This window comes from Geotrypetes seraphini, chromosome 4 (assembly GCF_902459505.1).
Source record: "Geotrypetes seraphini chromosome 4, aGeoSer1.1, whole genome shotgun sequence".
In the NCBI taxonomy this organism is placed as follows: domain Eukaryota; kingdom Metazoa; phylum Chordata; class Amphibia; order Gymnophiona; family Dermophiidae; genus Geotrypetes; species Geotrypetes seraphini.
In genome coordinates, this window is record NC_047087.1 from 69,209,606 (window position 1) to 69,236,394 (window position 26,789).

A 26,789-nucleotide genomic window follows, 5' to 3' on the forward strand; every position below is an offset into this window, starting at 1 on the left:
ACTCTGCTTCTATCATGAAAGGAACAAACAAACACACACACATACACAAACCTTCCTGAGACCTCTTTCATCCCAGTTCCACCTCCAGTTCTACCTCTGCATATCTTACTTTAAAAGTCCTCCCAGTTCATGAGGCCTTCAACAGGTCATGTTTTTAGCCAATGACTAATGAGAGAAATTTACATTCAATGGATTTAATAAACATGGGAGTCTCTCATATGCATATTCATTAGAGAGATCCTGCAAAACTGAACTGTTGGTGACCCATCAAGAACTAGAAGTGAAAACCAAGGTCATCTGTAGACCCATAAGCTCTCCAAGGGGCAAGACTAATGCCCACTCACATGTGCTTTACCCTTGTGGAAATAGAAATGATGCTGGGGCCATTTTGAATATCTGCGATAGAATATGGTGTCAGCAATCCAGTTTATATTGACTCAATATTAATATACTACAAATGTGTCAAATGCTGAATACCATGTTGGTGGGGCCAAAGTAACTACAGATTACACCTGCTGAAAAAAAATATAGATTATTAGGGCTCAAATAGAGTAAGAAGATTGGATGGGGCAATATGAGAGGGTTGTGAGAGATGTGGAAAGATCACAGAGGGTATTTTATTTCCTGTCTTTTTTTTCCAGATCCAAGCTCAAGGGAAGTTATATTCAAGTACATGCGCTATTTTTGTGACAAAATGTGCTCACATTCTAAGTTGTATCTGAGGCAATGCCAAATGAAGGGGTCCTATTTACTAAGGTGTGCAAATGAATTAGTGTGTTAAGTGACATAAAGCCCATAGGTGTACAATGGGCTGCACAGCATTTAGCATGCGCTAAACCCAATTGGCGTACCTCAGTAAAAGGACCCCAAACTGAATTGTCCAATGTCATAAAGAGTGCCAGTGGGAGAAACTAAAGGAAACAAAAATTGACATTATTTTATTTCATTTCATTTTAGAAACAAAACAGAAAATCAGCACACCTCTGTTCTCCCTGCAAACTTTTCACTGATTTGAAATACAAGAAGGTCTCTCGCTCATGTCCATATTATCAAAATGTAATAAATATTTCCTTTATTTTTTCAAGAATGTCTACTCATAGCTGATATCTATCGTAATTCCTTTTGCAGTGCTTTTAGAGGGCAGTGACCAAAGGTAGGTTTTACATATGCTGGAGAAGACATCAAACTCTTTGTCCTGCTAACAGCTTTCTAAGTATAACACTGACTGGTTGATTGTTCAGCTTTGGATGCCTCAAAGGTTTCTGCGCCAGTTGATTAGATCAAATTTTAAAGTGCATCACTGTTTGATTAAAAATAAGTGACTGTGTCTTGGAATTTAATTAAAAAAGTAAAATATTTTACAAATAGAACACTTTATTCATAAAATAAATTAATATACTTACTTTGCATATTTTTTTCTGTTTGATTCAAAGGGACTGGAATCTGTTAGGATCATAAATTAACACCAGGCTGCAAAGTAGATGCAAGAGCTGGCTTTTGAACATTGGTCCTGACAATTCAAAGCTAACATTGCCCAAGAAAGTAAGGTCAGTAGGAAAAGTCCGCTCATACAGTTGCTCCAACCATATAGATATTTATATATATATATTTATATCTTCTTTCAGACCTTTGATGTCTCCTGTTATGCTTTGCTGTCATTTTCTTTTGACTGGATGTCATTAGAAATTTTAATTTCTATCACTTCTGGACTTAAAACTTCTTTGCCGTTTTCTTCTTTTAGAGGCAATTTTCTATGGTAAAACAATAGACAATTAACATCTCACCTTATGAAAATGTAAACAAACTTGTAAGCAAACAAACAGAAAAGAATGGTACAAAGGACTCTTGAGATACTTACTCAGGTTCTGTCAGTGGTGTTGTTTCATTCGGTTCATTTACTGGACTCCCATCATGATTTGTGATCCTCTCATCCTCAGGTCGCATCTCCACTATTGGCTCTTTTGATCCATCTTTCCTAGAACACAGTTTAAAGACCAGTAAATGTCACTGGATTTCTTCCATGATCCTTTAAAAGGCTAAATTTATTAAAAAAATAAAAACCTCTTATATACCACCTGAATGCATTAGAGAAAGCATCAAAGCAATTTACAACAATTTACATACATAAATTGCACTGTTTCTCCCTCCTAACCACCCCAACCCTCCCCACTCCATCCAAATCGGTAGTAGAAAAAGCTTCTGACATGCCAATAGTACCCTTGTCTTGAAAACAACCAGATCTTCAAAACTATCCATCACTTACTTTGTTCTTTAAATTCATAAACAACTTATTCCATAACTTCAGCAATACTTAAAAGCTCATACCCTTTGCATAACCAAACACATAGACTTCCTAAATGGAACTGCCAAAAAGCACTCTGACCAGAGTATAAAAAATGGCCCATAATTGAAAAAAAACAAAACAACCCACTTCCAAAACAAATACATATAGGCCTTTCACGTGCAGATCCGAACTGCCAAACATAACAATTTGACTGTTACACAAACTTAAATGGGCAGCAAGTAGAAAGTACAGCAGATAAAGACTTAAGAGATAAAAATTGAACACTACAGAAGGGATGGATAACACAAACAGGGATTCGCAAAAGTTAGAAGACTGGTTATAATTTAATATACATAAGTGATGTACTTGGGGAATAGAAATGCAAGGGAGCCATATGTGCTAGGAGGATAGAGGCTGATATGTATGGACTAAGAAATGGTCTTAGGGGTGATAGTGTCTGAAGATCTGAAGGTAATGAAACAGTTTGACAAGGCAGTGGCCATAGCCAGAAAGATGCTAGGCTGCTTAGAGAGAGGCATAACCAGCAGAAGAAAGGAGGTGTTGATGCCCCTGTACGAGTTATTGGTGAGGCTCCATTTGGAATATTGTGTTCATTTTTGGAGGGTGTATCAGTGTAGGGATGTAAAAAGACTTGAAGCACTTCAGAGGAACATGGCAGAAATGGTATGGGGCTTTGGCCAAAAGATGTATGAGAAGAGACTGGAAGACCTGAATGTGTATGCCCTAGAGTAGAGGTTGGCAATCATGGTCCTTGAGGGTTGCAACTCAGTCGGTTTTCAGGATTTTACCAAAAATATGCTTTAGATCTATTTATATACATTCCATTGCATGTAAATAGATCTCATGCATATTCATTGGGGAAATCCTTCAGACCTGACAGGGTTGCAGCCCTTAAGGACCAAGGTTGCTCAAACCTGCTCTAGAGGAAAGGAGGGATAGGGGAGATGAAACATGTTTTAAATACTTTAAATCTTTTCTAGAGAAGGGAAACAGAAAAACTAGAGAATGTAAATTGAGGTTGTGGGTTGGCAAACTTAGCAATAATTTCAGGACATTCTTCTTCATGAAGAGGGTGGTTGATGTCTGGAATACCCTCCCAAGGGAGTTGGTAGAAGAAACAAGGGTGATGAAATTCAAAAGAGAATGGAATGAACACAGAGGATCCCTAATTAGTAAACCAATAGTATAGAGAACAAAACTTAAATGACTGAATGTGTGTTGATATACCAAGTGATGCTTAGATGGTGACTCCATCTGTTAAAAACTAAGGCTAGTGCTGGGCAGACTTCTACTGTCTGTGTCCAGTATTTGACAAGACAGTTTAAGATGGGCAGGAAAGGACTTCAACAGCAACTCCAGTAGTTGGAATGTGAGAACAGTTTAAATGAACCTTTATGATCTACAGTATGGACCAGAAATGAGATAGAAAGACCAGGATAAAATACTTTATATTAGTTTCGTTGTTGGTTTAATCATTAATTATTAATGACCATGACTGTTGGACAGACTGGATGAACCATTCAGGACTTTATCTGCTGTTGTCAACTATATTACTAGGTAATTGGACCACAACATTCTGAGCCACTTGTAGCTGGTAAAGCAAGTGCCCTGACAATCTGCATATAGTTCATTGCAATTATCCAAATGCGGCAACACAGATAGTTGCATCAACACCTGGAAAAGCTTTGCTTGCAAAAAGGGATGCAGCAGCAGCAAAATTCTCAGTTTAGCAAACACAGGCTGTGGGATTCCCCATCCCTCCTCCATGAAAATCTCATTTCAGAACCAATGGCACAGGGCAATCATATACCACATAGGGTATATCAAAATAAAAAAAGAGAAGATAGCTAAATGCAGTGCTACAATACTTCTGCAAAAATATCTGTCAAGGTATGTAATGCAAGCCCCAGAGTACACCCAAGGTGCAATGGCAGTACAATCTGATCCCGCACCACCCCCAAGCAGCATCCCTCTGAATATGCACCCCCATCAAATCTTCCCAACGAATCCCCTTCTGATCAATAACCTCCAACACATGGATCCCCAGTGAGTACCCCCCATACTCAGTTCTCCAAGTCAAACTTCCACACATTAAAGTTACCTAAAATTGGTACCTTCCTCCAAAAGTACACCTCCCTCTGTTAAAGCTCTCCAATATCGCAAACTTTCCTCACCTCCCCTTCCCTCCCACCTCAATTCTCAGGAACCCAGCCAATGGATTCCTTGTCAGTTTTGTGGAGCAATATGGGAGTGGTCCCCATTCATTCCTACCCCAGCATTGCACTGGATTTCAAATGGCACCTACCAGTAGGGGTCAGTCAAGGGAATTCTTTCCTTTTGTATTCGATTGACTCCTATTGGTGTTAGGTATAGCAGTGTTATTGATTCACAACAGCTAGAATGCAGGACTTTTCCATGGACTAGCTTTAGGCTTGCCAGATTTTCCAGTGGGAAAATCTGGACCCCTAGACCTGCCCCCAGTCCCACCCTCACCGCCTGCTCTTGCTGGGCAGGGAGGAAATCTGCACATGTGCGGATGCTATGCGATGACATCACACGCATGCACGCGTGCACGTGACATCATTGCGTGGCATATGTGCATACGTGGATTCCTCCCTGCCCAATGTGATTTCAGGAGGTTTTTCAAAACCCGGACAAAGCGCAAACAGAGATCCCCAATTCCCTCCAGCTGAATGTGGATAATGGAGATCACCTAGAGTCAGAACAGCACAGCAATCAGTAGCAAGAAAAATAAATAACTTGCCTTAGGCCACAAGGAGCTGCTGTGGGATTTGAATCTGGATCTTCCAGCCTAGCTTGCTGCTCTAACCATTAAGCTACTCATCTGTGACTTCCCAAGATTTATACCCTATTTTGAATCCTCTTCCAACTTCTTTTGATCCAGTCATTGTGATAATAATCCTCAACTCCTTCAACAACCCTGCAAACACGGTTTCTAAACCCCACCACTAGGTGTCACCATATAGGAAGCTCTCTTCATTATCTTTCTTCTCCAGCTTCTGCAGTATCTCCCAGCTCTGATTGATCCAAGAATCATAATCTGGTCATGTACATACTAGTGTGCAATCACAGTCAGTTTAACTAACAGTAATATATTTTGGCTTTACGGTAGAACAAGCATAACCACAGAGTGCATTCATCATCAAGTTTTCAAGTTTCAAGTTTTATTTAAAATTTGATTCAATTGCTTATCAGCAAAAATATCAATTGTCAAAATCTGTATCAGTTCTATTTGTACAGTGCTAAAGAAAACTCAATGCACAGGTGTGAAATTAAGACAGAAACTTATAACTCCACAAGGACTGTGTTATACTCACAGGTATGCTGCTTTTCCTTCTTCCAGCTCTTTACTTTTCCCACCAGATCCACTCTTTTTCCCACAGATTCTTCTTGTTATACACATTAACAATCCACATTGTTTTATAAAGAAGCAGCTGACATCAGTCACAACAAGGATTAGCAGAAGAGCAGCAACTCCCAGGCCAATGACTGCCCCGAGCCCAAGGCCGCTGAAAAAGGTGTCTTAAAAACAAATAAATATTCTAGTTTGCAAATCAATGTGCTGTTTCAAACAGTTTTGCTTATCTAGACAAATAAAATTCTGGGTCCAAAATTAAAGGACATTAAAATTGAAAGACTGAGGCTGGACCTCAGTGGAGACATGTTATTTGTGCTTCTAAAATCACAATGAATAAGACCTTTATATTTCAGAAGTATTCCCATGTGTAAATAGTGGCTTGTAAATGTGTAGATCACTTACATATGTCACTGTCAATTTTAGAACATCACTATTTACACATAATGTTCCACTATACATTTACATAGCAAAGGGGTATGCTTAGGGCATGGAAAAATAATTGTTTGAATGGGAAAAAAATCTGGGTATGAAAAAAAATCCAGATTGCAGCATTTACACCTGTCCCAAGGCATGCAAAATGACTGCTAGAAAGGGTAAGTGTTGTCACAAACCCGATACTGAGGTCAGGTTTGTGCCTGTGAAAATACAAAAACCCCTAATCTTTAAAAGGGCTGATCAATGTAGCAGCAGTGCTAACAGTGGAGAACAGGATTCTAGCCCTGATGAGAGTGCCCAAGAGCAGGAGCCCTGGGGGGAGGGGAAGCAGGATGAGTTTGAGAACTTCCCTGAACCTAGAACAGTCCCTGCTAAAAAGCACTCTGGTAGGCAGGCTCTTAATCAAGCTAGCACACAGCTCCTGAGACTAATTGAGCAACACCAGAAGGCTCAGCAAAAGCCAACCCATTCCCCTTTCAGGATAGGGCGTGGCTTTCTCAAGTCTGGTCATAACCAGCAGTCCAAGCTGGGAAGATTCAGTCTGGATCCAACCTTGGAAGGAGACTCATGGCCAGGTGCTGCTCCTGTGGCTCAGCAAGGGAACGAGATTGAGATGAAGGACCTGAGTAATTTCCCTTTGGCAAGCCTACCTGAGGAAGCAATGGATGTTACCTGTGAGCCTGGAGAAGACTGCATGGAAGAGAGTTAAGTTGTTTTTTTTCTATGTTTTTTCTTCTCTTACAAAACTGATTGGTGTTTTGAGGCACCTGGGACTTGTGCTGGCTGGGACTGTGTGTGTGTGTGAGCATTTTTATTAAGTCTCACCCTAAAGAAACTCTAAGGACTGTGAACTCTGTTTTGAGTTTTGTTTTTCCTTTTTCTTTTGGGATAAGGAGCTACTGTTTGTTTTTCAGTGGGAGTTGTGGGGTTTGAATTCACAAAGATCCAAGGTTGGGATAGAGGGGCCATTTTCTGGCAAGCTAATTAAGTGGATTCAGCAACTCCCCACCCCTGCCAGCTTGGCTGGTTTAAAAGGGGAGAAGCCTGTGATACACTCAGGCTAACACAGTGTGCTTGCTAAAACAAACTGACTTTAAGTGTCAATAATAAGGACTACCTGATAAAGACTTACCCTGAGGAAAGGGCTGCTCATGTTTAGCTCTGAAATAAGCTGGACTACTGAGCTTTCTTTTGGTTTTCTTTTACTTTTTTGATTTGGGACAGGAGCACAGTGACTGTATTAAATAAAGTGTGCTATCTTTAAAAACTCAGATATCCTGAGCATTTTTGTGTGTCCTGACATTATCACCAGCAGGGCCTTTCAATTCGCGAAGGCACGTCCAGGAACTGTGTTTGTGCGCAGCACCCGGTAGCCATTCTGACTAGCCAATACCGGGTGTGCGACAGTGTATAGGCCAATGTCACCCCCCCCCCACACACACACACACACACATACACCAGAAGCTTCACACCTGACCACTTCACATCCATCTATTCACCTGACTCCTAGACATGAGAATATTCTGAGTCCTCCAGAATCCTATAAGTTTATCACTTTCCCCAACAATAAGGCCCCTCTCTGTGACAGGCCCCACCCACCCAATCTCCTTGCCTGGATCTTACCAGGGTCCTTGGTAGTCTAATGGGAACATAAGTGATTGCTATAGAAGAGACAGGACTCACAAGAAGGGTGGAGGAATAGCACTATATATAAAGGACACCATTCACTCGACCAGAGTGCATACGGCAACAAAGGTGGAAGAATTGGAATCATGGGTTAAATTACCAGGAAGAAATGGATTTGACATAAAATTGGGACTGTACTATCATCCACCTAGACAAACAGAAGCAAACGACAAAGAACTGGAAGCAGAATTGAGGCGGGAATGCAAAAACGGAAACGTGATGGTAATGGGAGACTTTAACTCCCCCGGGATAGACTGGAGTATTGGAAAATCCAATTGCGCGAGGGAAACAGAATTCCTAGAGGCTGTAAGGGAGTGCTTCAAGGAACAGCTCGTCAAGGTACCAACGAGAGGGAATGCCACTCTTGACCTAATCCTCAACGGGCTAGGGGGACCTGCAAAGGAAGTGGAAGTAGTAGGACCACTAGGAAACAGCGATCACAACATGATCCAATACAAATTATAAGTAGGAACATCAAAAGTGAGGAGAACCACAGCGACAACGCTCAACTTCAAGAAAGGGAACTACGATGCTATGAGAGCAATGGTGAGAAAGAAACTCAGAAACAGCTCAAGAAAAACTGAGACCGTGGAGAAAGCCTGGACCCTATTCAAGGACACGGTGCAAGAAGCACAAAATCTTTACATCCCCAGGTTTAGAAAAGGGTGCAAAAAAAATCAAACAAAAGACCCAGTATGGATAACCAATGAAGTGAAGAAAGCGATAGGAGACAAGAAAAAATCATTCCGAAAATGGAAAAAGGACCAAACCGGGGAAAACTGGAAGGAACACAGGAAACATCAAAAATAATGTCACCGAGTGGTTAGGAGAGCAAAAAGAGAATACGAAGAGAGATTGGCTGGGGAAGCAAGAAATTCCAAATCGTTCTTCAGATACGTTAAAGGGAAGCAATCGGCGAGGGAGGAAGTAGGACTGTTGGATGATGGAGACAGAAAGGGTGTGGTAAAGGAGGAAAAAGAGGTAGCTGATAGGTTAAACAAGTTCTTCTCATCAGTCTTCACAAGCGAGGACATATCCAATGTACCAGAACCCGAAGAGATCTTAAATGGAGACCAAGAAGAAAAGGTGTCGAAAATAGAGGTAAGCCATGAGGATGTCCTCCAACAGATAGATAGATTGAAAAGCGACAAATCACCAGGCCAAGATGGAATCCATCCAAGGGTATTAAAAGAATTAAGAAACAAAATAGCGGAAATACTCCGAGTTTGCAACCTATCCTTGAAAACTGGGGAGATCTCGGAGGACTGGAAAATAGAAAATGTTACACCTATTTTTTAAAAAGGGATCGAGAGGTGACCTGTGGAACTACAAGCCGGTAAGCTTGACTTCAGTTCTGGGCAAGATGGTAGAAGCACTGATAAAAGACAGCATCTGTGAGCACATAGAAAAAAATGGACTAATGAAAGCGAGCCAACATAGCTTCTGCAAAGGAAGATCGTGCCAAACAAACTTACTGAACTTCTTTGAAGGTATAAACAGCCAGATGGACAAAGGGGAACCCATAGACATCATTTATCTCAACTTCCAAAAAGCCTTTGACAGGGTACCCGATGAGTGGCTACTTAGGAAGCTGTGGAACCACGTGGTGGAAGGGGACGTATACAGATGGGTTAAACACTGGTTGGCAGGCAGAAAGCAAAGGGTTGGAGTGAAGGGCCACTACTCGGCCTGGAGGAGGGTCACGAGCGGTGTTCCGCAGGGGTCGGTACTCGGACAGCTGCTGTTCAATGTATTTATTAATGACCTAGAACCATGGACGAAGTGTGAAGTTATAAAATTTGTGGATGGCACTAAACTCTGTAGCAGGGTTAGAACTGCAGAGGAATGTGAAGACCTACAAAGGGACCTGAACAAACTGGAAGAGTGGGCGAATAAATGGCAGCTGAACTTCAATGTAGAGAAATGCAAGGTCATGCATATAGGGAAAAAGAATCCGATGTTCAGCTACAAAATGGGGAGATTAGTACTAAGGGAAAGTAACCTTGAAAAAGACTTGGGTGTTCTGGTCGATACAACAATGAAGTCAACGGCACAATGCGCAGCAGCTTCAAAGAAAGCAAACAGAATTTTGGGTATTATTAAGAAGGGTATTACAACCAGAATGAAGGAAGTCATCATGCCGCTGTATCGTGCGATGGTGCGCCCGCATCTGGAGTACTGTGTCCAATATTGGTCACCGTATCTTAAGAAGGACATGGCGATACTTGAGAGGGTTCAGAGAAGAGCGACAAGAATGATAAAAGGTATGGAAAACTTTTCATACGCAGACAGGTTAGAAAGGCTGGGGCTCTTCTCCCTGGAGAAGCGGAGACTCAGAGGAGACATGATAGAGACTTTCAAGATCCTGAAAGGCATAGAGAAGGTAGAGAGGGACAGATTCTTCAGCCTATTGGGAACCACAAGAACAAGGGGGCACTCAGAGAAATTGAAAGGGGACAGGTTTAGAACCAATGCTAGGAAATTATTTTTCACTCAGAGGGTGGTGGGCACCTGGAATGCACTTCTGGAGGTTGTGATAGGACAGAGTACATTACGGGGTTTCAAAAAAGGATTGGATAATTTCCTGAAGGATACGGGGATTGAGGGATACAGATAGAGGTAGAGATAGGATTATGAAAGGGTATAGATAGAAGGATAAAAGGGATTGAAGGGTTTTAGACAAGGGATCACCTGGTTCCGAGGATTCCTCACATCCCGCACCTATCAAGTACGCTTCAACTGCAGCCTCTCTAAAACATGGAGAAACCCATCAGGCATTCCACAGGGGTCCCCACTATCCCCACTACTCTTCAACGTCTATATATCTTCACTAGGCATGCAGCTGGCCCAACAGGGTATAAAAGTATTCAGCTACGCGGATGACTTCACAATCATTATCCCATTCAATACTTCTCCCTCCGATATCACCCCCACAGCAACACAAGCACCAAACCTGATGGAACAATGGACCTCAGAATTTAAACTGAAACTCAATTCAGATAAAACTAAATTCTTTATAGCCTCGCCACTCTCAAATATCACGACAAAATCATTACGCATAAACAATCTTAAGTACCCCATCCAACCAACAATGAAGGTTCTGGGGGTAATACTAGACCAAGGTCTAACTATGAAAGACCTTGTGGACTCCCTAGTCAAAAAAGGGTTCTTCACTCTCTGGAAACTTAGGTCCATAAGAGCATACTTCGACGCTTCAGCATTCAGAATACTGGTACAATCCCTAATATTAAGCCACCTTGATTATTGTAACATCACCCACCTGGCAATTTCCCAGAAGCAAATGCAGAGACTACAACTGATACAAAATGCAGCAGTCAGGCTGATTTTCGGGCTGAAGAAGTCCGATCATATAATCCCTTCCTACCGACTCCTGCACTGGCTACCAATGGAGGCACGCACGAAGTTCAAGCTGGGATGTCTATGCTTCAAAGTACTATCAGGTCTAGCCCCTAAATACATAACAGACCTCTTCTCATACCCAACCAACAGACATGAGAGAAGATTACACCTGAAATTCGTCTCCCCACCAGCCAGAGGATGCAAATATAAGAGATACCATCAACAACTTCTATCCTATCAAGCAGCCTTATGGGGCAAAGACTTAGATAAACTAATTACACACACAAACAACTATGGAGAATTCAGGAAACACCTGAAAACATACCTGTTCACAAAATACCTAGGCAACGAACAAGGACAATAACCCCCTTCGCAATCACTCCCCAAATCTGTTCTTGTAAACTGTTAACCCCAATCACTAACTTCCAACCCTGTGCAAACCGCAAGGTACTTCACGACCCTACAGTACATAACTGTTGTTATTATCATTAATGCTGCTACTATCAGATGTACATTGCAATATTCTTTGCTGTAAACCGCCTAGAAGTCGCAAGATTGTTGGCGGTATATAAGAATAAAGTTATTATTATTATTATTATTATAGGTCATGGACCTGATGGGCCGCCTCGGGAGCGGACTGATGGGCGCGATAAACCTCTGGTGTGACCCAGCGGAGGCAACTTCTTATGTTCTTATGCTCTTATGCTACTTGTTCCTGCTCATACATTTCCACAGTTCAAATTGGAAGCCATGACCACTAGTGGCAATCTCACAAGAAGTTTTGGCTGCCATTTTGAACCCAGGACAAACATGAACAGAAATAAACTGAGATCACTATTGTTCCCACTAGACAACCAGAGAACCTGATAAGACTCATGGAGGGGACTTGGATAATGGAGGAAGAGTTACCGAGGGGACATTATAGGGCTGGTTATGCTATAGGGTGCCAGACGGGTTGGGGCATCTCATGGTTGGGGTATTCTTATGCTAGCAGAGTTGGGGTAGGTGGATGAATATGGAGAGGGAGTGAGGAGGGGTGCTTCAGTTTGGGGGGATGGTAAGGAAGGGGATCAAATGTCAAGAGGAACATTGGAAAGGTAATGGGGATGATGACTATCATGAGCAGTGAGATTTAAAAACTGCTTCAACATATAAGTCGGATTTAATAGTGCATGTGTTACCTCCCCCCCCCCCCCCCACACACACACACCCATGTGCAGATTTATAAAATTGCTATTCCTGTGAGATATAGAGACGCCATACATATAATTCCCGGATGCTCTTTGTTTGGCAGATCCTTTGTAAAATACAGTGGAAATTGTCCATGATCAAATTTAGATTTCTCATCTCCATTTCCTTTCTATAACTGGGATTTAAATTAAGTAATATTCACTAACCTTTTTTTCAGTTTACTGTGTTTTTATTTTTATTGAATTAGTCCCATATGCACTGTTCTAAATTTCAAAAATCAAGGCAAGTATCATTCAGAAAACATTACTCCCTCCCCCCTCTTTTTCAAGCTGCACTAGAAGTTTTTAGCATAGGCTGATAAGGTAAGTGCGCCAACACTCGCAGGAATTCTATGAGGGTAGGAGCATTTACCACACCAGCTCACGTTAAAAACCTCTAGCGCAACTTGATTAAAGGGGCCCATAATTAGCAGAAACTTTTAGTTGCATAGCATGACACCAGAGGCTATGGGGCTCATAATCGAAAGAGAAAAACGTCCAAAAAACGGCCTAAGTCGGCACTTGGACGAACATTTCTCAAAAATGTCCAAGTGCCGATAATAAAACCGGGTTTTGGACGTATTTATAAACGACCTAGGCCTTCATAGTGCCACTCAAAGTCCAAAGCTAAACGAGGCATTTTGGGAGGCGTGTTGAGGACAGGAGTTGGGCGGGATGTGGGCCCACTTAGATTTAGTCGTACAGCATGTATAACCGAAAGTTATACAGCTCACGATCAACGGAACTTGGACGTTGTGACTTAGACCATCTAAAACATGGTCTAAGTCACAAAAACCCACCTAAACTCACCAGATAAGCACTGTAAACACTTAAAACAGACCCCCACACACTACCCCAGTGATCACTGACCGCCCCCCATAAAAATATTAATCACATCTTTAAAATTCAGTCTCCAGACCATCATCACCTGGCCACCTGGCATAGGAAAGCCTAGTCGTCCAGCCCAGAGGCAGCTTAAGTCATCTTGGGGGTAGGTTAGGGACCCATAGAGAAGAGGACCCATGCCCATAAGCCCCTGTAATCACTGCATTGAAACTTAAACATGTGCACTCCCCTATACACCCCAAAAACTCTTTTTGACTGGCATATAAGTGGCTCCTGAAGCCATAAGGGCTATTGGGGTGGTAGATAAATGGGTCTAGGGGATTCTGGAGGTGGTTTGGGGGGCTATAGTGAAGTTCACAGCAGTGCCCTGTAAGGTACCCCACTATTTAGGTGCCATGTCTGGGTATTCAATCCATCACTTTGCAGACCCCTCCCATGTCCAACAGGGCTTGTTCTAGGCGTTTTGGACTTGGACGGAAAGTTGAACGGAAATGTGGTATAAACATGGACGATTTAGCGGCTTGGACGATCAGATCGGCAGGACGTATAATTAGACGATTTTTGAAAGTAAAAACAAGTTGGTCAAAAATGTGTCTTAGGCTCTTTTTAACTTTGGACGACTTGCGAGATGGATGTAAATGGACTTAGATGTCCCTTTCGATTATGCCCCTCCACACGTCTATATACAAATATTTGCTCTGACTACACTTATAAAATAATAATAATAATAAAAAAAGTAATAAATATTTAACAGTAACATAAAAGATAATGAATTAGTTGTTACTTGATAAGGTCAACTGCAGGCTATATTTCATCACTGATACAGCAGACAAAAAAAATAGAAAATACCAACTCTACACTTAGGAGAGGTATTGTTTTTTGAAAAGTGGTAAACATATAACATGTAAGATCACAATGAGAGACATTAATGTAGGATATAGAGGTGAGATGGTAGTTAGATGTGTTTCTGTGACAACTATCTCAGATTCTGTAGAAAGAAGACACCTTTCACTGATGCCTGAGCTTGTAATGAATAACATGATATCGTAGCATAGCATAGTGACACTTGTCAGAAGCATTCAATCATTATCAGGTTTTGTATGGCAAACAGGTTTCACTACATAATACAGAATAATTGATTTTGATTGATTTTCCCTTTTGTTTAACTTATACAGTATAAAGCTCTCTTTAGGATCTCAAGGGTTCATTTCCAGCTTAAAGTAAGGAGGTTATAGACTGTTGCAAATTGGTTAACGAGGATCATTTACATGTGCTAATGAGTTTGAAAGGAATAATTCCTAGGGTTAGGGATATTAAAACTCTAAATAAGACCATAAGATGTGCCAGACTAGGTCAGACCAAAGGACCAGCGTGACCAATATTTATGTTTATGTTTTCTTAACATTTGATATACCGCTTAAGCATATTACAGATCTAAGCGGTTTACAATAAAATACAGGTACTTAGAACTTCCCTATCTGTCCCGAAGGCTCACAATCTAGCTAAAGTACCTGAGTAAACAATTAACATAAAAAAGATATAACAAAATTCCAAGAATTGTGAGGGAAAGGTTCAATTCAAATAATAAAAATAAAAGATAAAAGGAATTAAAATAATAAAATTAAAATATATAAATTAGTTTAAGAGTTTGGAGATTGGGCAAAATAAATTCCAATCTGGTGTTGTCCAATCATCAATCCGGACCAACAGAGCTCCACATCTGCAAGGAAGGATCGACATAGAGAAGTGATGGTGGGCTGTGGGGCCATCCCTGCCAGAGGTGAAGGAGTTGACAGCTGCAATCTGGGCCCAAGAGCAGAAGGCAAAGAAACCAGGAAGAAGAGGCAGGCCACGAAAGGTCATCTAACACTGCACATCATCTAGGCAGGCTCCACCGATGCAAGCCAGCAACACAGCCTCCGTCAACTGTCCAGAAAAGTGGTGCACAACAATCTCCGTCTCTAATATTCTGTCTCTAACTTTGGCTAGTTCATGTCACAAGTATACAGCAGTATCCTATTAGATCCAACCTTTTGCTCTATCCCAGGGATAGGCAGTAGCATTCCAAAGTCCAAAATAATAATAATCAGTGGCGGGAGTGGGGGGTTGCTCCAGGCGCAGAACCCCTCCTCCTCTATGCCCCTTCTGCTCCTCTCCTTGCCGCAAGCACACACCCCTTGCCTTCCCTATACCTTTTTTACTTCCCCAGCAAAAGTTTGCTGCCTGCTCTCTGACGTCACTTTCAGGACCCGCGCAGAGGAAGTGATGTCAAAGAGTGAGCCTACACCGACGTGGGCATGCTGCTCACACTGGAAAAGTTAAAAAGGTACGGGGAACGGGAAGGAGGTATGCGCGTGGCAGGGGGGAGGGGCTACACCACCTCGGGCGCCACCTACCCTTATTACAATACTGATAATAATAATGGTTAATAGTAACTTGATAAAATCTTCTCCCCTCCCCCCAACCAAGCTATCCTAACTACTTACTTTCACTGTGCTAAGTGAAAAATGATTTTCCCTTAGCTTAAAAGTGCTCCCTATTAGCTTCATAGAGTACACATTAAACCTAGAACTATTTGAAAGGTAAATAATCGCCCCCTATTTGCCTGTTCTACCTCACTCTTGATCTCATAGACATTGATGGGTTTCCTCTTATCTATCTCTTCTTCAGGCTGCTGAACTGTATTCTGTTTAGCCTTTTTTCATAGGACAGAGCAGTATTGAACAATTTTAATCGAAAAGATTATCTAGATTATATATATATATATATATAAATCAACTTTAAAATTTCACAATAAAGCAAACTGCTTGACAGGAGTGGAGGAGTAGTCTAGTAGCCAGAACACTGGGTTTGATATCCCGGAGCATCCAGTTCAAATCACACTGCTGCTCCTTGTGAACTTGGGAAATCACTATCCCTCCATTGCCTTAAGCACTGTACACTCAAGATTCAAGTTCATTTAAAATTTGATTTGATCGCAATATCATGTTCCAATGGGATTTACAAATAATAAAAACAAGGTTTTAATAAAAGACACACGTACTTTAAGACTATGACACCATATGAAACAGGAGAACGGGTTTAACTACAATGCATTAAGAGAAAAGAGAACATAAAAGGTTAAAACAATAGGATAGGGAATTGTTACCCACTCAATTTCATTTATAGAATTTTTGCTCACTGTGGAATATTTGAGTTTTTATAGAATTCAAGCAACTCAGTTGAAAGTGTCCTTGAAGAGCCAGCTTTTTAGGAGACCTTTGAATTTATTAAGCAATTTTTCTTCCCTAATATAGATTGGAAGGGAGTTCCAAGTTTGTGGTGCCATAATGGAAAAAAAATCATGTCCCTCCATTGCCTTAGATTACGAGCCCTAGTGTACCTGAATGTAACACACCTTGAGCTGTTACTGAAAAAGGTGTGAGCAAATTTAAATGAATAAATAAAATCTAGAAATTAAAGAACCAAAAAGGAATTCTGCACTTATTTTCCAAGAAAAGAAAAAAATACTCTGAAGCTACTATAAAAAGAGGCCAAGAATCGATAAATCATTTATTGCATACATGTATGTAAAAATTAATTTTAGAATCATTGACCCTGTAATTCACCAATTAAACCACTTAAGTGGGTCAATGGTTCTCACTTACAGATCTCTCTGTATGCTCACAAAGTACCTTAAGCATTTGGATTATGTGTATCCAAAAGACCCTAACTGGCATTGGTTCAAAGACATATTTAAAAATTGTATATACATTAAGCATCTATATGGAAACTGTAGCAAAAGAAGCACTCAAGGACAAAGCTGATTATTTTAAAGCCCTATCCATGATTTAACACAAGTAAATACTTGCATATATATCTATGATGAATAAACAGATTTTTTTTTTAAAAGAAAGCCAAGATTTAGTTATGTAAATCAAAAATATATAATTATGGCAGGGAACATGAACTGAGACAGACCAAAAGTCTGTCAAGCCCAGGATCCTGTTTCCAACAGTGGTCAAGACAGGTCACAAGAAGTACCTGGCATGATCCCAAAAGAGCAGCATATTTTATGCTGTTTATTCTAGAAATAAGCAATGGATTTTCCCATGTCCATCTTAATAATGGTTTATGAAAATTTCATTTAGGAAATTATCCAAACGGTATTTTTTTTTAATCCTGCTAAGCTAACTGTTGTTACCAAATTCTCTAGCAATGCATTCCAGAGGTTAACTACAAGTTAAGTGAATAAATATATTCTCTAGTTTGTTTTAAATGTGCTGCTTAGTAACACAATAACACTGTAAATGACGGCAGAAAAAAACCCTTTGTGGTCCATCCAGTTTGCCCAACAGGGTGGACAGAGTCATACCCACCACTCTATGGAGGCCCCCGTTGCCCATGTTTAGTAGCTTCATTGTTTATGGGCTCCTTTTACAAAGCCGCACTAGCGGTTTTAGCATATGCACCGGATTAGCGTGTGCTTGCCGAAAATCTACCATCTGCTCAAAAGGAGGCGGTAGCGGCTAATGGACGCGGCAATTTAGCGCGCGCTATTTCGCCCGCTAAGGCCCTAGCGCGGCTTTGTAAAAGGAGCCCTATGTTTAATTACAATTTGATATACCACCTTTTCCCTTTTAAAGGTCAAGGTGGTTCACAATCTAAAATTTACATTTAAAATATCATTAATCAAAACTATAAATTAATTCCATTTAGATAATATAGGTCCTGTCAAGTATAGAATGACATGGGACAAATTTTTCCCCGTCCTCATTTTCCCTTCCCGTCCCCACAAGTTCTTTTCCTCATCTGCACAAGCCTCAAACACTTTAAAGTCATAATTGTCCGAAGCTTGTGAGATTAAGGCACAATGGGGCCTAAACTTAGGTACCAGTAGGCGCCCTACCAGCACCTAAGTTAATTAACAAACACCATTTAAAATGGCAAAAACCAACAACATTAAAGCACCTACCAGTGCCTAAATAATGTGCACTGGCATTGCACCTACATAGGCGTTTTAGGCTGCCTAATGCTACTATGGGCATGGCGTTAGGTGGCCTAAAGTGCCTATGTAGGCACAATTCATGACAAAGATAGGCACCAGAAATGTAGGACCAGAAAACCCTGGCCTATATTTCCTGTGCCTATCTTTCACAGAAGCACAATTCTCTATAGGGTGCCAATGCATGATTGACACACGATCGATGGCCGCTTTAGGGGGCCACCAATATTAGCACGCTATAGAGAATCCAGGCCTAAGTACATACTCTACATAAGAACATAAGAATTGCCTCTGCTGAGTCAGACCAGTCCATCATGCCCAGCAGTCCGCTCACCTGGCGGCCCTCTGGTCTAAGACCAGCACCCTAACTGAGACTAGCCCTATCAGCGCATGTTCTTGTTCAACAGAAACTTGTCTAACTTTGTCTTGAATCCTTGGAGGGTGTTTTCCCCTATAACAGTCTCTGGAAGGGCGTTCCAGCTTTCTACCACTCTCTGGGTGAAGAAGAACTTCCTTACGTTTGTACAGAATCTATCCCTTTTCAACTTTAGAGAGTGCCCTCTTGCTCTCCCTACCTTGGAGAGGGTGAACAACCTGTCCTTATCTACTGTCTATCCCCTTCAGTACTTTGAATGTTTCGATCATGTCCCCTCTCAATCTCCTCTGTTCGAGAGAGAAGAGGCCCAGTTTCTCTAATCTTTCGCTGTACGGCAGCTCCTCCAGCCCCTTAACCATCTTAGTCGCTCTTCTCTGGATCCTTTCGAGTAGTACTGTGTCCTTCTTCAGGTACGGCGACCAGTGCTGGACGCAGTACTCCAGGTGAGGGCGTACCATGGCCCGGTACAGCGGCATGATAACCTTCTCTGATCTATTCATGATCCCCTTCTTTATCATTCCTAGCATTCTGTTTGCCCTTTTTGCTGCCGCCGCACTTTGTGTGGACGGCTTCATCGACTTGTCGATCAGAACTCCCAAGTCTCTTTCCTGTAAATGGTATGAATGTGCACACATACGTGTGTAAATGCTAGCATGCATGCCTAAGTTTTAGCATGGTGCTTGTTATTCTGCAAATACCTGTTTAACTTACATAATAACATCACCATCTTTTCTCACATCAAGCAGCTCTGTGGGGTAAAGACCTAGAACAATTACTCGTGCCTACTACCTATAGTGAATTCAGGAAACATCTAAAAACACATCTGTTCCTGAAATACTTAGGAAACCAACCTATACAATCCTAGCCCTCAACAAATGATCTCTAGAACTGTCAATCACCAAGTCTATACTTTGTTGATTCCACTCTATCTGTAACATCTTTAATCATTGTAAACCGCATAGAACTTCACGGTCCTGCGGTATATAAAAAAATTGTTATTATTATTATTATTAATGCATATTTTCAGGGATACATACACTGTAGAGTATGGTGGGACATAGGTAAGGCTCCCAATTACATGTTGTGACCAGTCAGACCCGGGCTCTGCCAAGGTCCCAGTTAAGTCAGGGAAAAATGTAAAAGTAAAATCCCGGAAGGAAAATGCCAGGATTTCCCAGGATGATAATGTGGGGGATAATGCCAGTGGCCACCAGGAGGAGCCAGATTTATCTGAAAATGAAGGGAGTGAGTTTTGTCCTAGTCACCACCAGGGGAGCTCAAGAGGTCCCTGGACTTCTGCTGACACCATCAGAACAGGACACGCCCCTAGGGTAGATAAGCCAGCAGTGGCATTCAAACCAGCAAGCCGGTTAGGGAGGAAGTTTAAGTCTTGCCTCCCTAAGGATCCACCTGGGCCAAGCAGGGACAACAGACCTGTACCGATGGAATGGACTGAGGCTGAACAAGCAGAAGACTTACCACTTCTGAGCGAGGAGCCTATGGACTTCCAAGAAGCTTGTACTGGCTGTGAATGCAATTTGCCTGAACCAATGCAGGTGGACTTGGCTTTAAGCCACAAACAGTGAGTGTGGTTCTTTTGGAACTGTTTGTGTGCTGTTTTTTTTTTCCTTTTCTCTTGAATGTTGGTTTTGAGAGAAGGCTTAGAGAGAGTGGGGAGAGACTTTGCTTCCACCTTGGGAGGGAATTTGAAAGCCTATCTGAAGGCCTTTGTTTTGGCAAAACCTATTGCTCTCTCCTGTTCCTGGCAGACATCTTCTGTTGCCAGAGGCTTTTCTTGATTTTCTTTGCTGACTGAGAATTGAGGAAACTTGTATGCTGAACTTTATTTTTGGATTTGATAAAATACCTGCTTTGAAGCAGGCAATGCTAGCTCTCTATAGAGCTGGGGTCTCAGGAGCTAATTGAGACTTAATAAGCAGAAGAAGAAAGTTTGAACCTGATTGTGCATTGCTTTATTTTCTTGCACATTTTGGCAGTTTTTTTTTTTCTTCTTCTTGAATGTGGTGAGGAACCCTGACTAATGTAACAAAGTTTGAGGAATTACTTACCTGCCTTAAGAGTTGAGTAAACTGAACTATTGCTCTAAGCAACCCTGTTGTTGGGACTTTATTTTTGAGTTTAATTATTGAGTGCTGTTGAAGAGTCCGGTCCTGCAGGGTGACTCCATGCCGGGTCACACGCTAATGCACTGTATGTTGTAACCACCAGGATTTCTACTGAGCCCTGCCCTGGGCTATAGTGGTGGTCACAATGTGTAACATACAGAACAGGTTAAATTACGTGCATATGTGCCTCGTGGAAGCTCTTATATTTACATTATCTCTGTGTGTGTCAAAAGTGTGAGCATCTAAATCAGTGTACCGCAAACTGTGTGCCGCTGCACACTATTGTGCCTTCTGAGATTTCAGGTGTGCCATGGCACACTGGGGAGGAGGAGAGGTGCCGGCACCAGCACCGGCTGACTGCCTACAGGACATGCCTTTCACAGCGAGAGTCATGAACTGTAGTCAATCGGCCGGCGCCAGCGCCTCTCTCCTCTCCAGCCCTCTAACCTGCTGGCACCCCCCAATGGCATCTCAGGACCCGTCTAGAGCAAGGGTAGGCAATTCCGGTCCTCGAGAGCCGGAGCCAGGTCAGGTTTTCAGGATATCCACAATGAATGTGCATGAGATGGATTTGCATGCACTGCCTCCTTGAGATACAAATCTATGTCATGCATATTTATTGTGGATATCCTGAAAACCTAACCTGGCTCTGGCTGTCGAGGACTGGAATTGCCTACCCCTGTCATAGGGGGTAAACCAGCTTAAAGATTTCCCTTCCTACACTGCAACTGATTTTTCTTCTGGTCCAGCTAGTTCAGTGAGGTCTCTATGGGAGCCCCATAGTCCTGTTACTGAGATATCTGCTCACTGGGACTAAGATTAATTACAAACTCAAGCAGGGGAGAGTTACATTGACTACCTGGATTAAAAAGCTCATTCATACTTGCATTAGAACAGATCCTAATGAGGTGCTCAGTATTGGCAGTTTGGTGGTAGGTAACCCAGACAAAGTGCTAGGTTTTGAAAAGCCATCCGGATTTCCCCGGGGTCTGGTAATCCTACACTGAGCAGCTCTCATACCATCCCTCGAATGCCTCGTGCCTATTCACCAAGGATGTCCTGCAAACAATGGATAGGCTGGATAGGGGTAATTTCTATTGGGTTTAGCATCTCCAATCATTTTGAAAAGTTGGCTCCTATGTCCCTCAGCCACAGGGGTCATTTTTAACAAATAAAGAAAATCTATTTTTTTTTTCTTTCTATGCTTGTTTATTACTACATGCAGTTTCCATTTCTCCTGTTTTAAGTTTGGGGATGTATATTACCCATCTTTGGACCAATTGTTGTTAATAAAGCTGAAAATGTCATGAACATATTGTTAATCATTTCTAGAAGTTTTGGGGGGATTTTTTTCTTTGTTCATTTTATATTGCTAAATGAAAGATCACTCAGGTAGACATTAAGATCCAGGTTCTATTTTATGCAATCCAAGTTGTGTGTTCACAGTACAGGTTTGCATGCATAACTTAATTGTTTAACAAACTAATCAACACCAATAATTGGCAAGTCACACCTAGTAATTGGTGCTAATTGGCACCAACTAGAAGTTACATGTACAACTTTCTAAGAACATTCTATAAAATGATGCATGCAAATTTGAGTGTGCAAATCTCAAAAGGGGGCCAGGCCAGGGAAGGAGTATGGGCAGATCGTAGGCCTCATAAAAGGCATACTGTTACAGAATATGCCTGATCTGTTCACAACTTAGGCACAAGTATTTAGGCCTGATTTTCATTGGTCTGTATGGGTGTGTCTCAATGTTCGATACACCTAGGAGCACTAAGCGTGATTTTTCAAAAAGTTTCTGCCCTTTCATATTTTAATGGGAAATGGTTGGGGTGGGAGAAGTGGTAAGAGGGTGTGTCATAGAATGTCTTGTGACTAGTCAGTCAGGCCAACAGGGTGATTATGTGGAAAAGTGATGTTATTTACTTTTGAGATATTTAATAGTGTTTACAAATATAAAAGCGCAGAAACTTTTTGAAGATCCCCCTTATATATGGCGAGTGCCTTTTATAGAATCACGTTCTGATCAGCATCTGAGGCTCCGTATACAGAATTTGGGATGAACTTACAATATCCTGAATTTGGTTCTTAAAAATATCAAGACAAAGTTGACGCATTAAATTAGATCCTAACAAATCAAAAAGTCAAGATTGTTTCCTTTGTAGTTTTAAAGAACAAAACAACTCAGAATGCATTCCCCAGTAAAGAAAAATATAGCTTCTCTCAGTACTATTGTCATTGCAAAATAACATCTTTTCATTTTTTACTTTTCTTTGAGTCACATCCTTGCAGGCTGTGCCAGCTACATGTTGTTATCTTGTCAAAACATAGCATCAGCAACAGCGCAACGTAATGTGTTAGTTGAGAAGATTTGAGGAGTTATTCTGAAATGTACAGCTAGCAACCAAATTATAAACCAAATTCTAAAACTCCATGCAGAGAAGTAATGCATTTGGAAAGTGTAAGTAGATATGGAGGCAATAACAGAATGGAAGCACCTTAGTGCAAATTCCATGTGTATTTTTACATCTAGGTTTGCAAATATAATCAACACAAAAGTACACCAGTAATTTTGCATTGATTATTGTTTAAGGAAACATTTTGTACAGAGATTTGCACCTGTTATCTCTGAACATAGGTGGTAGTTCTATAACTAGGTGCTTCCATTTAAGTGCCCAGAGGGCACATTGTAGAAGCCTATTCAATAAAGAAAAGTAAGCACCACCTTTATAGAAATCTAGCATAACCATTGAGTGCTCAGCTTCACATTCCTGCCAGCCATAGAACCAGTAAAGATATATAAAAACATAAGAACTGCCATATTGGGACAGACTGAAGGTCCATCAAGTCCAGTATCCTGTTTCCAACAGCAGCCAACCCAGGTCTCAAGTACCTAGCTAGATCCCAAGTATGAATACCTAAGTGTGGCAGGTACACATATAAATTATAACATTTTGTAAGTTATGTGCATAAGTTGTAGACCCACTTATGTCCCATTTATTTCCTGGCTCTGTGTACACCCCTTACAAATGTACATTATGCATATATTTGCAGAATAGTATTTTGGTGCCATGTTAGCACTTTCACGTGTGTGTGCTCAGATGTTTGTTTCAAGTTTCAAGTTTTATTATTTTTAATATACCGACCATCAACAAATATCTAGCTGGTTTAGAATGCTATGATAAAATGAAGAATTAAAATAATGCTTATAAAAGAGGGAAAAGTGAACATTGTAGAGGTTTTACAAAGACATACATGAGAGTGGGGATTGAAGAAAGGTGGGGGTAAAGTTACATTGTTAAAGAGAAAAAAAACAAAAAAAACTAGGGTTAAAAAGAAGAGAGAGGGAGAAGGATAAAACATTAGGGATTGGGTCGCTTCTTAAAGGCGGTTGGCAGACTCGGCAATAAGAAGTTTAGGAGCTGTGGAATGCATCTTGAAATAAAAACATTTTTAGTTTAATCTTGAATTTATCTAGGAGATTTTTGTGGCGAAGTAGGGGGGGTGGGTAAGGCATTCCATAAAGTTGGGGCGACAACGCAGAAATTGGATTTCCTAGTGTAATAAAATTATTTAATAGAGGGAACAGATAGTAGGTTCTGATCTGCTGATCTAAGAGTCCGAGAGGGGCAGAAAGGGATGAGGAGTTTGTCCAGAAAGGGAGGAAGACGTGAAAGTTTTATTTTAAAGACTAGCATAAGTGTTTTATAGGTAATGCGGTGTGTGATAGGTAGCCAGTGGGCTTCTTTCAGAAGGGGGGTAACGTGATCATATTTCCCTAACTTATGTATGAGTTTTATTGACCTGTTTTAAATGAGCTGTAAACGTCGTAATTCTTTTTGAGGAATTCCGCTATAAAGAGAATTGCAGTAATCAAGGTGAGAGATAACTAATGAATGGACAAGGGTTGTAATAGCTTTGGTTTTGAGAATAGAAGTTAAAGAACGAATAAGCCGGAGTTTATAGAAGCAGATTTTTACCACTGAACTAATATGATCATGAAAAGTTAAATCTTTGTCTATAATTACACCAAGTAGTTTTATTTTTGTTTCCATTTTTACAGGGTAAGATTTGATAAGGATCTGTCCTTTTATTATTTTGTTGTTCTTCGTTGGAAAAAGTAAGCCACGGGATTTGTTGATATTGAGGGAAAGTTTGTTTGCGTGAAGAGGGGAGACTCCTTTAAATGGTGCTAAAAGTTAGGCAATAATATATAGGGAAGCAAACCTAATACTTGCAGCAAAATTGCACCAAATAATAACAAGTTTACTAAAGATGAATTGCAAAAAGGGGTAATCTGTGGAAATAATACTTAACAAACTGAGGCCAAATTCTCTAAACTGCACTGCTAGCAGCAACCGCTTAAAAATATCAGCACCAAATGCATGTCAGTCAAGCGGCAGCACCATTTAGAGAACTGCAACCACATCGAAAGGAGGCGCTGGAAATGTAGGCCAGGGTTTTACAGGCCTACAAATCCAGTAACTACTTTTGACAAGAACTGCATCATAGGGTGGGAGGAGGGTGGGAAGATATTTTTAATCTGAATAGGGTAAGGTTATTGGGATAGTCTATGTTTCTGTGTTTTATTGAATAATCATTTTGGGGGGAGGGAGAAAATGGTTGGATATGCATATTTGTGCATTGCACTTTTGAAGTTTAGAAATCAATAAAGAATTAAAAAAAAAAAAGAATTGCATCATAGAGGCACCAGTCGGTGCCTACGTCAACTTCCAATATAAACCACGCCTATTAGATGTAGGCACTGGTAGGCAGCCTCTATGGATGGGAGTTGGCTGCCATTATTTGTAGGCTCTTGCAAGTACCTACATGTTTTTTAAATTAGATTTTAATTGGTTTTAAATGACACGGTCAATTCTCACCAATTAAACTACTTAAGTTAGGCAGTGGTAGGGCACCTACCACTGCCTAACTTTTGGCGCAGCTTTGAGAATTTGGGCCTGAGGGCTAAGCTATTGTTCTATAATGGCAGAATCATGGACCAAATCTGTTATAGATTGCTAGTGTAAAATGCAGTTATTTGCTAAATTTTAGACACAACCACTTACACCCTGTTTACTGCTGGAATAAATGCTGGCTCCTAAAATCAGCAGTTGTGCATTCAAATGCATCTGATCTATCATGTGTGCATAGAAATAGTCAGAAATCCCCTGACACGCCCATGCCCCTCCCCCTCCCATTTTAATGCCCCCTTTGCTGTTGCGTGTGAGAGAAGTTAGGTGCTCATTTTATAGAATAGGGGCGTAAGTCAGTTATATATGCAACTGCTAATTAGTGACTATTAGTGCTGGTTAATGCCAGTTATTGAAACTTATCTCCAATCAAATGACAATTAGCTACAGTAATTATGCTACATGAGTGACTCTATTCTAAAACTGGCACACATATGTATGCCCAACTTTAGACACCATTTATAGAATTTGGGAGTGGGGGCAATTCTATAAACCGTGTCAAAATTTAGATGCAAAATTCAGCACGATGAGCGCTAATTTTACAATGGCATCTGGGTGCCAATATTATCATATAGAATGCTGGTGTAAGTTGGCATTTCTAACATCATGTCTAATGCAGGCATAAAGGCAGTATACTATAACTTCAGCAGGTAATTCTTTGACATGTCTATGCCCCACCTATGTGCCTCCCCTGTGAATGCTCCCTTGCAGTTAAGTGTTAGGGGATAATTCTCTATAGGTTCCAGGATGATGTACATTAAATATAAATTCTATAGTGGCAGTTGTGTGTACAGCTGCCATTATAGAATACTAGTATAAGTCAGTATTTATGTGTCTAACTTTAATCACGGACACTTACATTAGCTCGATGGCTAGCAAAAAAAATGTTCAAGGCTAACAGTAGGCAATTGGGTACATAAATACTAGAATTGTGTAAACTGCCTATGACTCTCCCATGATCCCAGGTCCATGCTCCTCTCCCTCTTGGAATTTGAGTACACAACTTCTAGAATACCAGCAAAGAACATCTACCTGTGTGATTACAAATTAGTACCATTTATCACCAATTATAGAAACTGATTGG

General features: G+C 40.9%; 1 protein-coding gene across 3 annotated transcripts in view; it reads right to left on the reverse strand.

The window, feature by feature from the left end:
• Positions 1-1,019: 1,019 nt before the first annotated feature.
• The window catches only part of NCAM2 (neural cell adhesion molecule 2), a 600,622-nt gene continuing 574,852 nt past the window's right edge, over positions 1,020-26,789 (reverse strand). For 2 of the 3 annotated variants that reach the window (XM_033943261.1, XM_033943263.1), the window contains exons 13-15: positions 5,644-5,848; positions 1,859-1,975; positions 1,020-1,751 (exon numbers count right to left, since the gene is read on the reverse strand). In XM_033943261.1, the coding sequence (XP_033799152.1) occupies positions 1,643-1,751; positions 1,859-1,975; positions 5,644-5,848 (431 nt within the window). In that variant the 3' untranslated portion in view covers positions 1,020-1,642. The remainder of the gene's footprint in view (positions 1,752-1,858; positions 1,976-5,643; positions 5,849-26,789) is intronic. The other variant, XM_033943259.1, reaches the window with a different exon arrangement.